The sequence below is a fragment of the Acipenser ruthenus genome, chromosome 3, assembly GCF_902713425.1.
Source record: "Acipenser ruthenus chromosome 3, fAciRut3.2 maternal haplotype, whole genome shotgun sequence".
Taxonomy (NCBI): domain Eukaryota; kingdom Metazoa; phylum Chordata; class Actinopteri; order Acipenseriformes; family Acipenseridae; genus Acipenser; species Acipenser ruthenus.
In genome coordinates this window covers 55,970,557-55,987,924 of record NC_081191.1, presented here as the reverse complement: position 1 = coordinate 55,987,924, position 17,368 = coordinate 55,970,557, and the positions used below count along the sequence as shown (strand labels likewise).

The 17,368-nt window shown below is 36.1% G+C and overlaps 1 protein-coding gene across 1 annotated transcript in view; it reads right to left on the bottom strand.

Moving 5' to 3' along the window:
- Nucleotides 1-17,341, bottom strand: part of dusp22b (dual specificity phosphatase 22b) — a 64,521-nt gene extending 47,180 nt beyond the window's left edge. Inside the window, exons 1-3 of the mRNA XM_034059241.3 lie at nucleotides 17,137-17,341; nucleotides 13,967-14,000; nucleotides 8,926-9,008 (exon numbers count right to left, since the gene is read on the bottom strand). Of these exons, the coding sequence (XP_033915132.1) occupies nucleotides 8,926-9,008; nucleotides 13,967-14,000; nucleotides 17,137-17,157 (138 nt within the window). The 5' untranslated portion in view covers nucleotides 17,158-17,341. The remainder of the gene's footprint in view (nucleotides 1-8,925; nucleotides 9,009-13,966; nucleotides 14,001-17,136) is intronic.
- Nucleotides 17,342-17,368: the final 27 nt, after the last annotated feature.

Sequence of the window (17,368 nt, the reverse complement as noted above, 5' to 3'; positions counted from 1 at the left end):
AAACGCCTATATATCAGAAACTGCTTACTGCAGAGTTCTGCTCGCAACTCTAGTTGTTATTATTATTATTATTATTATTTCTTCCCAAACATCATCGCAGAGTTATGAAAACGCATACGTAAGTAGATGCCTATGCAGAGTTTCCCCTGGGTTCTAGATTTTTGTAGTCACTAGTGACTCCAGATATTCAATAGTCACTACTGGCGCACAGCTCAAGGGTGTTAAATCACTGTATTGACCAAAACAATTATTTAATTAAACCATTTTAATAATGCTCTACAGTTTAAATAAATTGGTAATTTACAGCTGTAAAGTTTTAGAACATTAAAACTCAAGAACCAGATTTATTTGCCCTGAAAAGCTACATACAGACACAGAATGCATTATGAATTACTTATACCATGTATGTCTTTTTATAATAAAAAGAAAAAAAAGTGTTAGAATATTATATACAACCCATGGAAACAGTTTTGCAATAAGGCTGAAACTTTGCTGCTTGTTTTCTTTTTCTGTTATCTGACGCTTGTGAGCTTTGTTTGTTCTTTTTTGTCTGGTGTTCCGAATCCAAGTCTTCACTTTCTACAACTTGTTGTTCTGTTTGTTCTATTTGACTCTTGCTGTGGCCGTGCTGAAAAAACGAGTGGATTTTCTTCTGTGACATTTTACAGTATTGGCTAACAGTTTTGTTTTTTAATTCGCGCACACAAGTTTACCGCAATCATGTATTTATATTGATGATAAAGTTATTGAAAAGAAGGTAAAGAAAAATTCACTATCTACGCATCTCTACAGCTGACCTCAATACGAAAACATATTACTGGCATTTTTAAATTATTGGTGACTAAAACGTACAGTACTGATGCTAATTAAAAAAGAATAATAAAACGCTTACCTAGTATCAGTGTGATGGATGTCCCTGCTTGTTACCACACAAATCACTGATGATGGCAGGGAAACCGGAGAGAGCTTCAGTCGCAAGACATTTTTGGCGTTTTTAATCTTTGATGGTATTTCGTCTTGATCGCCCTTTGCTAGTAATGTACTAGTATTGAGCAAACAACCCACATTTTTTCACTGGATTGAAAGCTAAAAACTCTTACTACTCTTACACCAGACGTAACGGCTTGTCAAACTAGACCGCATGACAATACTGCGGTTTCTGACTGGCCAAACATTCTGTAGTTTGAAATGTAGTACTTAAGTTACAATAAACTTTAATCGGGTGATTGAAAAGAATAAATATCGACTTGCAGGCATGAACGCACACAGGAAATAAAATGAGTTAAAGACTAGGCTTTTAGTTTTTTAAACTTAAAGGTTTTTTAAACTTTTTGTATCCCAGACAGACTGCAGTAACCGCCCAACTGTTTATATTACATTTAAACAACGGGGCTTATTTAAAATGTACATATTTAATATGTAAATTAGCCGTGTGTGCACTGAACACTCTGTCACAGCACATCAGTCTGGTGTTAGCGATTAAACGTTGATTACATGACAAAAGTTTGCAATACATAAACAAACTAAATAAAATGCGTTGTCTGCCATTTCAGAATTTTTCTCGAGTACCCCCAGGGGTACATGTACCCCAGTTTGAAAACTGCTAGAAGAAACCACATTACCAACAGATACAGTTTAATAGTAGTAGTATTTAAATGCCGTTGTCCTCACTGGTAAATTCTTCCAGCTTCCCCTTTTATTTTGACAATTTCCATATAAAAAATGTCATTTTTATCTTGACATTTTTCATTCTTAGCCACCAAGTAAATATTTTGGACAGTTTTCAAAACAATTGTTGCTTTATTTTTACACGTTGGTGTTGTTGATAATATGATAAACGCGTATACCTGCTTCAGCTTAAACGATGGCCCGTGTTACACAGAACACTACAAATAAAATGTCAAATATACACTATGTATTTCGTTGGTTTTGTGGATTTGCTATGTTTTTAACTTATTTTAATACTGCACATAATTTTATAGTTTAGAAAATGCTACTTACCAAAACCATGCTGCACGTGAACTGTATTACATAATAATTTCCTTTATTCCGATTCCAGTGGTGTTTTCTCAATGCAAGATGTATTGTAGGCATATATACAGTCCCGTATAAAACCACATACACTGTATATATATAATTTTATCATGCTCGTTATAGGCCTACTGGCGAAATGGTCAAGAGACGGTGCTTAACACATACAAAATAATTTTGGCCCTCAATTTTAGCATTTTTGGTCATAGAAAAGACACATTTCACATATTTTATAACGTTACCGTAGGCTACTTTTTTTTTTTTTTTTTTTAGTTAATACGTTTTCGTTTCACAAATCTTCTGCACACAGTATTTTTAAGCACAACTATAATAATAATAATAATATTTCAACAGTCACTGCCGAAGCTTATTATTTATTTTTCCCGAAGTAATGGTCGGGTGTAACAGTGATACAAGGTTATGTTTGCGCCGGGCCATGTTGTTAACAAGCCTGATGTTGTCATCCAGACTTTACTGTGAAACTGACTGTAACCAGGGAGGGTGTGAGCGCATTTAACTGGACTCGAGAATAAAGACACGAGAGTTTAATTATGAAAACTCAAGTATAAAACAAACAAGTAAAAAAGATTAGCCTGTCGCCAGACATGTCATGGTAATACAAAATGCATTAATATACTGCGTATTGGTATTGATTGCATCTGGTCAGGGAAGGGGGACACACGAGCGTGTTAAGAGAATTTCAGCGGGACATTGGCGCAATGGCGCTGCCTAGCGCGAACACTGCGGATGCAAAGGTTTGAGCAGAACTCTCTGTAGTCATGAAAGCGCAGCAGCAGAAACTGTCAGGTTGCAAAGAATAATGTGAGGCTGAAAGTTACAGCAGCACCTAGTACAGCCTCATAAAGCGGTTTGGGTTACCATGGTAACTAACACGCAATATGAAACAGGCGCTGAATGGCTGACTGCATTTCGGTCACCTACCACGGGATGAGAACGTTGCAGAGTCAATGAATCGATGAGGCCGAGGCGCTGATCTGATCAGCAGCAGTGACTCTTCTGGTTTAGCGATCCCTTCTTTTGAAGAACGAGACGTTGTGTGTGACTTTAACAAAAGGGATTTTTTTTATAGTACAATCAGAAACGATCGTCACTAGTGACTATTCCACATTTTTTTTTGTCGTCACTTTCAAAAAACATTCACAAATTATGAGAGTGACGAGCGACAGCGAAACCCCTGTGCCTATGGCTGGACAACCAGACTGGCGTCCCCAAATGAAAAAGTCACACGGTACGACCGCCATATTGGATCTCGTGGAAATTTTGGGAATTTTTCAAAACTCTTGCCGTTGAAAACAACTTAAGGTGGAACTATGACAATGGCAGCAGATAGTGCAGCAATGGCCTATAAAAAAACATATGTTCAATCAAGGTCAATTGAACAATTGCTTTGCCCGCTACGCTGGATTAGCGCCACATATTCAACAATTTTCTTGTCTTAAACTGCAACATCAATCAACACCTAAATTGGCACGCATGTTCATTACCAGGTCCTTTCTACCGTTTGTCAAATCCACCCTTTTTCGTTACAAAACATGGCCGCGGCGCGCAAATAACCGTTTCACGACGGAGCTATTTTCATACATTCGTGCATAAATTAAGGTGCAATACACTACAGTCATGAAACTTTATATGACCATAGAGACACAGGTGAAGGACTGGTGATATGAAAATGACACATTTTGGTCACATGGTTTGGCGGCCATATTGATAACTGTAAAAAAAACTTTTGCAACCCATAACAACACCATTGCACTTATGCTCTTCAATGTCAACAAAATTGCATAGACCATTGGAAAGTAATAACTGCTGAAGTTTGAAACAGACTGCTCACACGGCGTGGCGGCCATATTGGAATTTACGTTTAAATTTTAACTCCTAGGGCGTGCCGACAGGGTCATAGTTATAATGGAACACGTATAGGAAGTCATATGTGCTCTATGAAAAAATGTCATCGCCCGTGACCTCTGACCTCTCCTAAAGGTCAAACGTGATGCATGACATCATCAACATACGCAACTGGCTATAAAACTACCTATAACTTCTTATCGGCTGCACCAAAACGCACGAAATTTGACACGGATGGAGAGGACTATGGGATGTTGTGACATGGTCAATATGGCAGCCTTTGGTCACATGGTGTGGCAGCCATCTTGGATTTAATGAAAATTGAGCAATTTTCAAGTCTTCTCATGAACGGTAAATAGCAAAGCTGTGAAAAATGTACATAGTGCGCTAACCAATGCGCTTAAATTTCACGATAACTGCTTGGAAGCCTTTACAGTTGCTAGCAACTCTAGTTCTAATTGATTCCAATATCTTCTGCTCCAATTCTGCGATTAATAATAATGTACTGAATTTACAATTTTTTCAACTTCATTAGATAATCCTAGTATTTTGGCCATTGTCTACACTTCCTGACAATAGAAGCAGAGGCAAACACCAACAGAATTTGAATTTGAAATGTATATCACCCTGTACACTGCACTTAAAATACTTCAAACAAAGTACTGTTAAAGAAGTGAACCAAGATTTTAAAATCAATTTTCTTACCACGTTTGCACTGCCCTTTTATCTTTTTTCTTCTTTTTGCTCCTTTTTTATACAGTACTTTAATTTGGGATCAAATATTATTGGATGGAATTCAAAATAGCTGTATGTCATTCCAAAAATCAGAGCATGTGACCTACAGCACTGGAAGGTACTCCCTGCCACGAAGCAACAGTATTATCAAAAAATGTTTTACCATCTACCGTCTTGTACTTAAAATCTGCAGATGTAACAGGCAGTGCTGTGTGATGCACTGCTGTTACGGATTCTGTCCCGTCGGTGAAATGAGATGAGCTCCGTAACGTCGAATACAGACAAGCCCTGCTCTTTTGCGTAGCGATTAAGACAGTCGCTTGCAGTGTGCAAGGTTGATGGTTTGCGCCCAGCCTCTGTCCTGTTACAAATACACCAAATAAAACAATACGAATCTTAATTAACATGCTTTAATTAACATATTGTGTTTGTTTTTCATAAAGCTTTCATGTGGGTGACCAAAGCAGCTTAGTAAGTTAAAAGTTGAAATAACTTTTTTTTCCAAATGAGAGTAAAATACAGTACATATTTTCAAAACAGCATCTACAACTGCATCTACAACATTCCTACAGATGTCAGGACTGCCCAGTCCCTGACCACATTCCGGCGCCTCCTTAAGACTCACCTCTTCAAACAGCACCTGTAGAACTCCTCTGTTGTATCCTGGGACACTATCACCCTTCATTTAAATATGCTTTATTTTGCTCTTATCTGCCCCCTATTTTACTGCATTTAATCCTGTACCTCAGAATATTGTAATCTGCCAAGTGTTTAATCTGTAGTATTTTGTACTTAATCATATCCTGATGTAACTTTCACTATTATCTGCTGTATTATTGAATTGTGGTTTGTCACACTTGAGAATTATTGTATTTCTTGTTCTTATTGTATGACTTATATTGTAACACTTGAATGTATTTGTATTTGCTTGCGATTGTAAGTCGCCCTGGATAAGGGCGTCTGCTAAGAAATAAATAATAATAATAATAATAATAATAATAATAATAATAACTGGCATAATGGTGAGTAATTTTAGAGAATGAAAATATCTGCTGGAGCCTCATAAGTACGGAAACACAAATTTATAAATACAGGTCAGGGTTATAACCAAATGTATCGAGACATCTGTTTTCCCGAAACAGAGAGATACTGTATGTCCTTAAAAGGCGAGCCTTGTTAAATTAGCATTTCCACTTTGTATTTAGTTTTTGGTTTTACTTCAAGGCCAAATACAAAATCAGCAATTTGTATCATGAAAAAAGTGTGACAAACTCTTCCTCATAATCCCAGATTTTAACACTTTTGTCTCAATAGTTTGTGCTAAAAAAATGTCTTAACCAGGTTTCATCACAATTACATAAGCAGTTTTCTAGATATATCTAAAAATATCGCCTATATCCCCAGCAGGTGTTAGCTATTGCATCACCCTGCTTTATTTACACTTGATTATAAATACTGTTGTGACCAAGGTGACTTTTTTTTCCAATGTAACAATAAGGTTCTGCAGCTGCTGTATAGCCTTGGTTGTCTCATTCATTGGCCAGCACTCATGCAAGTCAGAGACCTAGATCTTGAAACACTCAGGAACTTGGCCATACCAAGTTTTATCACAATTGAAAATGTATGTTTATACTGTGACCATAACCTGCATCTGGAATCCAAAACGTGAAACCTTGCATTTTCTCAGAAACAGTTCATTTTCAATTTTGCTTCACTAATATATTTGAATTAGGCAGCTAGCCTCATCGATTTTGCTGGTAATGCTAAATGATTAATGCATTTCAATTGGTGTCACAGGATCATGACTCATCAGTTGTGACTTTCATCACCACTAGGATCACGTGACATTACCTGCATGGTTAAATCTGGCAATACAACGAAAAAAATAGTCTACTCTAAATATTTGGAACTGGGTTTAATGGCAGTAGACCGGGTTTCAGAAAAACAATCAATTTCATAAGAGGTATTATTATTATTATTGCCAGGTGAATAGTTTGTGATAGTTGGCTTGTAATAGTAACACTAAACCAGTCCAGTTTAGGAATACAAATATATATGAAGATTTACTAAGATTATGTCAAATATATCTGCTAAATGTGTACTAGCCTTGCCATCATGTAGTTTCTTAGAAAAAGTGCCAACATTAAATATTCCGTGTATTTCCTGAGCAAACACCCGTTAGTAAATAGACTGATTTATTACTCCAAAAGATCTTAGTAAAGCTACTCTATAGTTCAAACAGAGTGATTAGTGGGCAACATTTAATTCCACATTTTGTCTTTAGTTGTCTGTGTTTGTTTCCCACTAGCTACCATAGCTCTGAAACTAACAAATCAGTTTCACCAGATTCAGCCCCACTGAAAGTGAGGCAAAATAGAAAAAACACTTGAAACAGGCAAAATCTGAAGCTGGGTGTTAATATTTATTTACTTTTCTAAATTATTATTTTTTAATTAAAAAATTAAATAAATAAAGTTACTGGATTTTATTTTGGCATAAATCCTACCACAGAATGACTGGGCGATTTCACACTGCTAAGCAGATGAGGCACTTGACACAATGTTATCAGTTTAATTAATATTAATGCAAATTTTCCTTTCCATCCATTGTCCTTGTTGCTACAGTATAGCCTATACTACATCAACTATGTTAACATGGTTATGTACATCCAATCAACAATTGAAACATTTACTTTCAGGATAGAGAAGGGTCATGAGGCTAGTCGGGTGCATTCGTCAGTAAATCTCTTATCATTTCAAATCAGAAACAACAAGTGGTTTCTGAAATGTACTATATCATGGTTAATTAAAGCTAGTGTCAGGGCAGGGTTCTCAGAAAAGAACGTGTGAAATATGTGGTGAGCAAGGGCTCTCTAACTGTACTCTGCAGGCAGCTCTCACAACTGTAATTTAAACACAACTTACAATACCAGACCTGCTGACTCAAACTGACCTAAACCATGAAATTAAAAATCGGATACATTCTGAGAACCACCCTTTGTACTGTAGACTGTGTAGAAGCCAAAGCACCCAATGCGTGACCAGTGTTATTATGCTGAAAGAAACTCAAATATGTCATTACAAAACATCTAATTTAAAAGCATACAAGTATTTTTATGGCAAAAAAACATAATATTTAAAATTAAAATGAATATGTTTTACCGAGATTTTGTATTATAAATGTGAATTATGGGCCAAGGGCCTTGATATACTGAATCTATATGACATTGCATCTCTAGTCTTGCATAACCCCAGTGCTTGTACTTATTGTGGTAACTGCCATTCCACAGGCAGACCTAAATATAACCTTCCAACCGAGTTATTTCTAACAGTTTTATTGCTCTCTGGAGTAAAAACTTTAAACTTCACTGGAATGACCCATTTTATATTTTGCTTGGTTTATTTAATTTATTTCTATATCCTCAAATTCACAGAGTTTTTAGTACAGTATTGGTTTGTAATTTACTGATGGTTGAGAGGGAGATTTCCCCAATTGCAGTAATATATATTTAATTGTATATAAATGACCACTTTAATAGATGTTAATATGCTGTATGTAATATATGACTCCCATGTTAAATCATCTGACCAAAAAAAAAAAAACACACATTTTTAGATGGTTGCATGAGTGGTCTTTTATTACAGTTTTTTTTTTTTTTTTTTTTCACACTGCAACTTATGCATCACTCCGCCAAACATATCTGACTACACCCTACCATATCTCACTAGAAGTGTCATCTTTATATAATATAAGAAAGACTTGCCGGGAACAACCTGAATAAGGTTCTCCTCAAGCAACAGTTTACAGATGTTCAATATGCACTTTTCACAAGCTGTTCTTTCGTTCAGATGAAAATCGGCTTACTTGTGGTTTCAGTCATTAGATGTAGTCCCCAAGGTTTTAAAATCATTTTTCCTACCCTTTATTACCACCACTTAAAACAAAGGGGCCTGATGCAAGTGCAAAAGGCAGTAGCAATTTTTCTGATAGGAATAAATCCAACCATATAGAAGTAGCAAAAAGCAACTCTGTTGCAAAAAGGAACAGATAAAATACTGCTTGGAGTACTTTCAGATTTTATTCCTCTTAAAATGACCAATGTTGTATTGTGAGGGTTATATTGTTTATAAATAAAACCATCTTGGGCTTTAATATTATGAACCTGTCATACTAACTGGATACTTAATACTTATGATGGTGGTCCACTGATTAATTACACCCCTTGACTCCTATAGTATTTATTAATTAAAATAACAGTGTAAAGCAGAGAACCAAGGGTTAGGAAGCTCTTACCTGAAGTATTGGTGCAGCACTGTCGTGTATTGAAAGAATGTGTGTGATATTGTGCTTAGAAAGCTCTTCCCTGTCCCGAGCATCTGCAAGAATTTAATTGTTTATTATTATATACATAGAAATCACAATGTCTAAGTGTTTAATATAATTGCTCCAAACACAAATACACACAGTAGCACACACAGAAAAACACATGGCCAAAAAAAACCATGGTAAACTCTTTCTCAACCTGAACTGAAAGAACAACCGGAAAACCTATGTTTCTAAAAAAGACCAACAAAGTACTTAAACAACAAATGTTGAGACCATATTCTTCTAAAAAAAGAAGCAAAATTATTTGCAATTCAACAGATTTATTTATGGAGGTATTTAAGCCTTGCCTTGAGATTTGGTGAGTGGTATCTTGGTTTAAAGGAGCCACTTCCATGCTGAGTATAGACAGACAGACAGGAAAGTGTACAGAAATACAAAACACATTGAGCCATGCTAGTAAATATTAAAGAATATTTTTAGTAAAGTATTCATATTTTTGCTTTTTTACTCTTGCAAAGTTGAAGCAAGTATTCAAATATAGCTATTGTACATTGCTAAAATCCACTGATACCAGTTTTACAAAGACATGTACCGTATTCATTTAAAACAGTTTTTACTGGGATTATGATATGCATGAACTCATTTTTTGTGAAGCATACATTTCATACCCCCCAACCTTTAATGAAGAATATACAAAACATATTGTATTGAATCTGGCCTTGGTCAGAATGGGGTCTTGTTTTGGTGCAAGTGTACAATTTCCCCCTAGCAAGATATAAAAAAAATAAAATAAAATAAATAAAAAAACCATCAGCAACCTCCTAGAGATAGGTCATTGCTCTGGGTTGCTTTTTGATAGTTTTTACAGTTAAAATGTACCGTGAAATGAATTGTAATCCAAGCCCATTGAATTGAATGGAAAGGCAAGGTCTGGATGTGAACCACAAACCATACAGCTCAAAGACGAACGTCTTACCATTCAGCTACAGAGGAGGAGGAGATGGATTACAACAAGTATATACAGTATACTTTCAGATAAAAAGGAATACAACTTTAGTCACCGAGTTATGGCCGCTTATTCTCAACTAAATGATCAATACAAGCTCTGATTAGTCTAAAATGCATTAGGCAACATTCAGACCCATTTAATGCATTCCATTCACATGTAAGAAAATGTTGTATTGTATATAACAAAAAATAAATATTGCAGTGGTTATTAAAATATACTTGTGACAGGATAGCGTCACGGCCCAGGCTAACTACCAGCAGGAAAGAGATCCAGAGACAGAAAGCTGCAGTTTTAAGATTTAATAAACAAAACAACAAATAAACAGGCACAAACTGGCACGAGGGCCAAAATAAAATAGGTGTAGGCTGGGCATTAGCCTTCACTAGCACATTACTAAACACTACAACACCCGCTTCACCAAACAAAGGATTTCCGGATCTTTTTATACATGTGGCCACTCCCTAATTAGCATCAATAACCTAACTGGGGAATGGCCACACCTGTGATTGCTGGCAGGGACAGATTTAACCCCATCCCTGCCAACCTTACATTCACACACACACACACACACACATTATTTACAGCAGCAGGGCAACGCACACATGGCCGCAATCAGCCACCTCCCCCCTTAAAACTCCAACCCCCTTGTCTGGTTTTCTCCCTCCGGATTGTTGTCAGTGGGTTAGCAGGTGGATTGGTCGGGGTTGCGGTGGAGGTGGTCCCCTCACCTCCTCCTTCGGCCATGGAGGTCCTGGGCCTTCTGTCAGACCTTTTTAATTGTTCTCAGCTCCTAAAAGTTGCAGAGTTCAAGTTACTTATAAAATGTTATAGCTAACTTGAAATCTGCAACTGTTTAAGAGCTGAAAAAAGGTCTAATTAAGCAAATTAGTAGTTCAATGAAGGGTTTAGTTAAGTAATTGAGAGCTCAATTGGAATGAAAACCAGAAGACCCAAGTTACTGTGATCTAACTGATCTGCTTAGCTTGTCTACAGTGTGTCTTAGAATACTCTCCAGAAAAACGCTACAGTTCTAGTATAATGTACAAGAATGATATAACACAGCAATTCAAGCCACTGATGTGAAAACTGGCACCTGGTTTGCTGCACTCATTCTTGGTCAGAATCACAAACAATACTTTTACAGTTATTTTGTATACACCACAGCAAGTAAGTCTTAAATTAGAGACTATACTCCAGCTGATCATTTATTAAGATGACCGAAACAAAGCAGCATGGAAATATGTAAAGGTTCCAGGTTGCAAAACATATTCATATTACAAGCTGGGATTGAGGAAATGTTCAAATCGTTGCAGTGCTTACTTGTCTTGTTTTGAAATGTGTATCAATCGTGGATCTTCACCTGTCTGCAAATGCCGTTTATAAAAAAAAAAAAAAAAGAAAGAAAAAAAAAGAAAAAACAACGTATACAAATAGAATTCATTTTAATTCCATAAAAAAAAAAAAAAAAAAAAAAAAAAAACTGAAATTACTAATGTGCCAGCACAAACTGAAGGCCAGCTCAATCAGAGATTTTCACAGGGCTGTCCCCTCTGTTCTTTAATAATCCCTAGGGGCCAGTTTAGTAAACCTGTATGTGCTTGATCTTAATCTGTTTACTCTGGTTAATAAGAAGGGCGCCCCTTGCTGGTGTTTAACATCTTTCATTTCCAAACCCCTTACTGTCAAGCTACACAGTATTCAGAAGCGATGAGGCTGTTTGTTTAGTTTTTCTATGTCGTTACTTTATGCTGTGACAAATTAGGTTGCAAATAATTTGAAATAGTTAATATTGCGTGCATTATTAATAGAACCGTTTTCTGCAAAATATTTTTTCAGGAGGCTCATAGAAGTACCTAATGATTTTGGATTAATTTAGAAGACTATTGTTGAAGTTGGTTACAGTACTGCTTTAGGACATTTTGTCAGCACAGTATACCGCATAAGGTCAATTTTCAGAAATCAGTACAGAAAAACTGAAAAAAACATTTTTCCTAATACTTGTAGTTCTTTGTTTACTAAACTGCTCCCTAAAGACTTTCAAATAAATGTTGTACAACATTAGAACAATTTACTTTAATGTTCTGTAAGTAGTAACATTCACATTATTTAGGAAAATGAGATGTTATTCACATACTCTTGTGGAGAGTACATATCTTTGACAACAGAGAGGTTTTGCATTTCACACTTTTTGTGTTATTTTAAACCCAGTATGGCCGTTCATTATCAAACATTCTGGAAGGCAGCATAAAATATGGAAAGATATATCTTGGAAACTGCTCACCTTTTTATGAAATTTTGTATGGACATTTGTTATATAAAAAAAAAGGCATTCCACATATTGTACAGTGAACAAAGTTCCATGTGACCTACTTTTTTTTAAATTTATTAATTATGTGTCCAATTATAATTTTTTCCCTGATGTTCTCCCAATCTGGAATGCCCAATCACTTTCTCCTCACCTCAGCAATTCTCCACATGGCTCAGGAGACCTGAAGATTCAGTGGGCGTCCTCCTATCCTACGACCAAGCCAGCTTCCTTTTTCACCCAGGAACTCGAGAGCGGATGTCAGCAAGCTACCGACCTCTGGAGGACAAAGGCCAGCACTACAGGTGTCCGCTCTGAGCTCACTGGGTGCCTGGTCAGGGTTCGCTGTACAGGAGGAGAAGCAGTCCCGGGGCCAAAGCGATGCTCCCCAGGAAAGAACGGCCTACTTCGCACAGCCATGACATGAACCTGCGCTGTATGACTACGCGGCTATGCTTCTACCAGGTGAGCCATTCGGGGACCCCTTTTTAATGGTACTTGTACCTGTAACATGTTACTTATTTATATCCTTGGTTGGCTTGGGAATATAGATCTTACTGACATAACGTTTTACAAGGTTATAGAAACCCAGACAATGAGCCCATTGGTTGGCACTGGTCCCAATAACCCTTTGTTACCCAAACATAAGACAGTGAAGACAACTACATTTTTTGGGGATACACGGTATGCTATGAAACTTAATACAACCTTATTTTGTATATTGTAAGGGGTCTGCTGATCCAGCGTTAGCACCGTGTCCTATTGAAACTGAGAATTCAGCCTTTGCTTCAACAATTGATACTTTAAAGGGGAACTGAAACATGATCTAACCCTTATGAGCACATAATTGTATGATTAAACAAATTGTTTTAAAAAAAAAAAAAAAAAACTAGGCTAAAGAAAAAATAAATTTCAGTGAGCCAGATTATCAAAGCTTGTTTTATAACCAATTAGTTATTTCTGAACACACTTCTGCGAACCTCTAAATTAAATAATTGAGTTGCTTATTTCATCAGTTCACTTCACTATTCCATTTAAGTATAACAGAGAAAGAAAAATTCTACAGTACATTTTTTTAAATAGTACTGAAAAGAAGAATGTCCCTTTCCATGACATTTTTGAAACATACTTTTTGAACTCATTACCAAAACCCACACTGACAAGTGGTTACCAAACTATAACATGTCTTCAAGATCTACTTTTTAATGACTTGTGTGTGCAATATAACCCTATCACCTGTTACTATACATTTCCTGTGGGTTTTATTTTCCTAACTAAGTAATGTTAGCTACAGTGGTTGTTTACTGAATTTCCTTATCTATTGCTATAAATGTTATAAAACATCTAGAGATTCTGAATGATAACTGGAGTAAACTTCACACCTCTCATATATCCCACATCCAATGTATAGTATGTAGAAACTCTCTTACAATTAAAAAAAAGATCTATTTTAGAGCACTGATAGCAGCTATGTTTATTACTACAGTACATGTTAATGTTAACCAATGATCCTTCTTCCGGCTGAACGGGCTACAGAAACAACGGGTAATTTATTCTGTACTAAAGTGTTTTCTATTAAGTTATATCAATATTTTAACATGATATTTGGTTGTCAAAAGTTTGTGAAACAATGGTGTAATGTTGTCATTTTAAGGTGGCGTGACAGGTAATGATATATTCACATTCACACCTACCTTTAAAGTTCCCAAGGTATAAACCTGGCAGGACCTGGAAAGAGAAAACAAATATAATTGGTGCTTGGGTCTTATCACTCTACACCCTTTATACTTTCCATGCAACCCAAGTGAAGCCTGTGCTGATATGCTGTACCTCCCAGTGGAAATTGAAGATCTAACCAGTGCTTAATGTATGTCATCACATACTGTACAAGAATATCTCTACAGATCATCCAGGAAGATGCAGAAAGAATTGTCAGGATATGATAACCCTGTCATTTGAAACATCTAATAGTGATACCATCCACTTAAATTGTAAGTACTGCATGAATAACATATCATTAAAAATATGATTGATTTGTGTGTGGTGGTTGACTTGTTTTAAACTAGAAAGCTAAATGTTTTGACAGTCATTAAGACGTTCTCTATATAGTTATGTAACAATAACCAGCGCAGATGCTGACTGACCCTGACTGGCTAAGTCACAAAAAAGTACTGCCGATGATGTAATGTCCTATCAGCCTTTCTTACATGACCGTAGGAGTTTCCCTAAATACATCTGAAGACATGTGGTGGTTGGCACAACAGAATAAGCTTCAATTATCTGTGAATGAAACAGAAATCAACAAACAGCACAAGGGGATACTTGTAACCTTTGAATACATATTACCAAATACAGTAACTACTGCAGGAAGTGTAGTAGCTACTGTATGTGTTCATCAGTTCATTAGAAGTAAATACTTCTTTGCTGCATATTAAAGTGATCATGCTTCTGTATCTTTGGGAGTTTTATTATTATTATTATTATTATTATTATTATTATCATGCAATGCTTAGTATTGCAGTTAAATGTCTGAATTGTCTACAACCAAATGTTCATAATAGTGTTCTCATAACATGGAAAACAAACCATTTCATATATCTTAATTCAATTGTGTTCATTCAGCACACTCCAAAGTAGTTCAGTTATGCAAAGTGATTGAATGTTCCACGCTCAAAATGGCTAGAGTTCACTCTCGTGCTTTCAGTAATGCATTAGCTTGAAATATTATTTGAAAATCTTCATTGTAGACTACTGTTGTGACATTTTAATGTGTACGAGCCAATTACTCTTCACAATAATATGTCTTTACAGGAGTATAACTCAAAGATGTGTTAGTTCAATCGGTGATGTGTTGATTTGAAAATATTTTGATTCAATCCATTTATATGTTAAACTTTACAGAAACCAATAATACACAGTAACATGTTCTGTGCTTCTTAATTCAGTGACTTTGTTTTTTATTTTGGTTTTGCAAAATCGTTTTAAAAAAATAAAGCAGTCATGCTGTAATGCCAGGTGCATAAAATATCTAGAAAATGTTAACAGCAGTAACAGTGTAAAGGGATTGAACCGATGTATAGACAAGAACAGTGTACAGGTATTGATCATGGAGCAGTGCATTGCTCAGATATTCTCATTCCCTCTACACCGTTTACTATGTATAACTAAACACAAGGCATTTGCTTGGACTTTCTGTACGGTAGGCTGGTTGTAACAGAAGTACCATAGAGGATTAATTTGTTTTCCATTCTGAAATTAAATTATTTATACAGAGAACAATGAAATAACAATGGGGGCTAAATATAGTAATGGCTCTTTGGGTTGACCTCAGTATTTACATTCACCCATTTCACATCATAGCTGACCAGGGTAACTAACACAAAATCACTGGCAGGTCATTCCTATGACAACAGAATGACCATTTTAAAAGTATGGGAAATGTATCTGATGCATTAATGGTTACTGTAGTTTTATATATAAACAGTAAGGGACAAATGTATGTCTGTTTTAAAATTACTACACACATGTGGTTTAAATCAATAAAGGCAGTACAAGCCTGTGAAGGGCTAGTCCCCTGCAACTTTTTTTTTTTTTTTTTTTTCAGAGCATCAGTGAAAAAAATCCACTATCTAGCTGAGAGAAATCAGGGCTAATGTTGTGTTTTATCACAGAAACTGACACAGGGTTAATGATTTTTATGGGCTAAAAATAAAGCGCTCTCAGATATCTATCACACAAATCCTTCCAAGCTGCAAGGCAGCAAACACTGTTAAGGAGAATATTTAAGAAACAGAAAGGCCATCTGGCATATTGACATTGGGCTGAAAAAATTGGTAAGGCAAGGAGGGAGGGCCCACTGACAGCAATATTTCACCAACATGTCAACAGAACAGTATTTAAAAGTTCCGTCACAAAGTATGTGTGGGACAGTATAGCATAAAGAACACTGCCATGTGAATGTTTACATCTTCCTTGTGTTATTATACATTACAATGTGTTGTACCTGTACTCTATAGAGCACTTGGTATTTTTTATTAATAGCAATATCAAGTACTAGTCTATATTTCGAGTTCCACAGCAAAGCAGGCATATGTTTCTCTTATCAAGACTTTTATGATTATTTTGCCAGGCTGGTGAACTCTTGATAAAGTCAATTTCACTTATTGTCACCATTTTTGCTCAGTTCTTTTCGAGCGATATAAAAGGTATTTGGCTAAATCTGGCGTACTGGAGGGGGGAGGGGGTCTCCTAAAACATATCTGTCTCCAAATTTTAACAGCAGGCCTGAAGAGCAAGTGTACTGCATGACAAACGTAACTAACATAACAATACACCTTGCATTGTATTGCTGGCTGAGTGAAAAGTGAGTCTACTGCCTGCACAACATTGTTCTTGCAACACACACGATTTAGTCAGCAGAATAACTTCCGGAAAAATAACATGAATATATTATAACCTGTTGTGCAGTTACACTTATACTACTGTGGTACCAGCATAATTGGTCTATTTCAGCAATAAGACTTTAATAAATCCGAAACTAACATTAGCTAGCTGTTACTAGTTTGTTTTAAAACTGACAAGATTATCAGTTAATAATAATTAACTACCATACCCAAATCAAACGCTTCTATGATGAATGTTTACAGCACACCGGTAGCAGAAACGAGAAAGAAACAGCTAAACGTGATGTGCTTTTTTTTTTTTTATGACGACACGTGTTTAGTACACTTTCATTTTTACTATGGCTAGCCGCCGTAACTACGACTATGCAGTACGTTAGTACTTTAACAAGTTCCTATATGAATCGGAGAGAAAAAAACTCATGTATTCAACAACATGCCTGCATGCAAAACAACAAAAATACCTTGTTCATCCCATTTCCCATTTTCACTGCAGACTTGATTTTAGCAAAACAGCTGAAATGCTTTCAAATACAAGGTCGGTTCTTCACTTTATGTGGTTTTCAATTTTCCACAAGACCAGCTTGGAACTCTTGCGATTTTTAACACGCTTACAGTCAGTATTCAGTCTGAAGTCTGTGTATACATCCAGTTGAACGCGGGGGACCCTAGGAGTTGTAGTTCTTAAAGTTCACA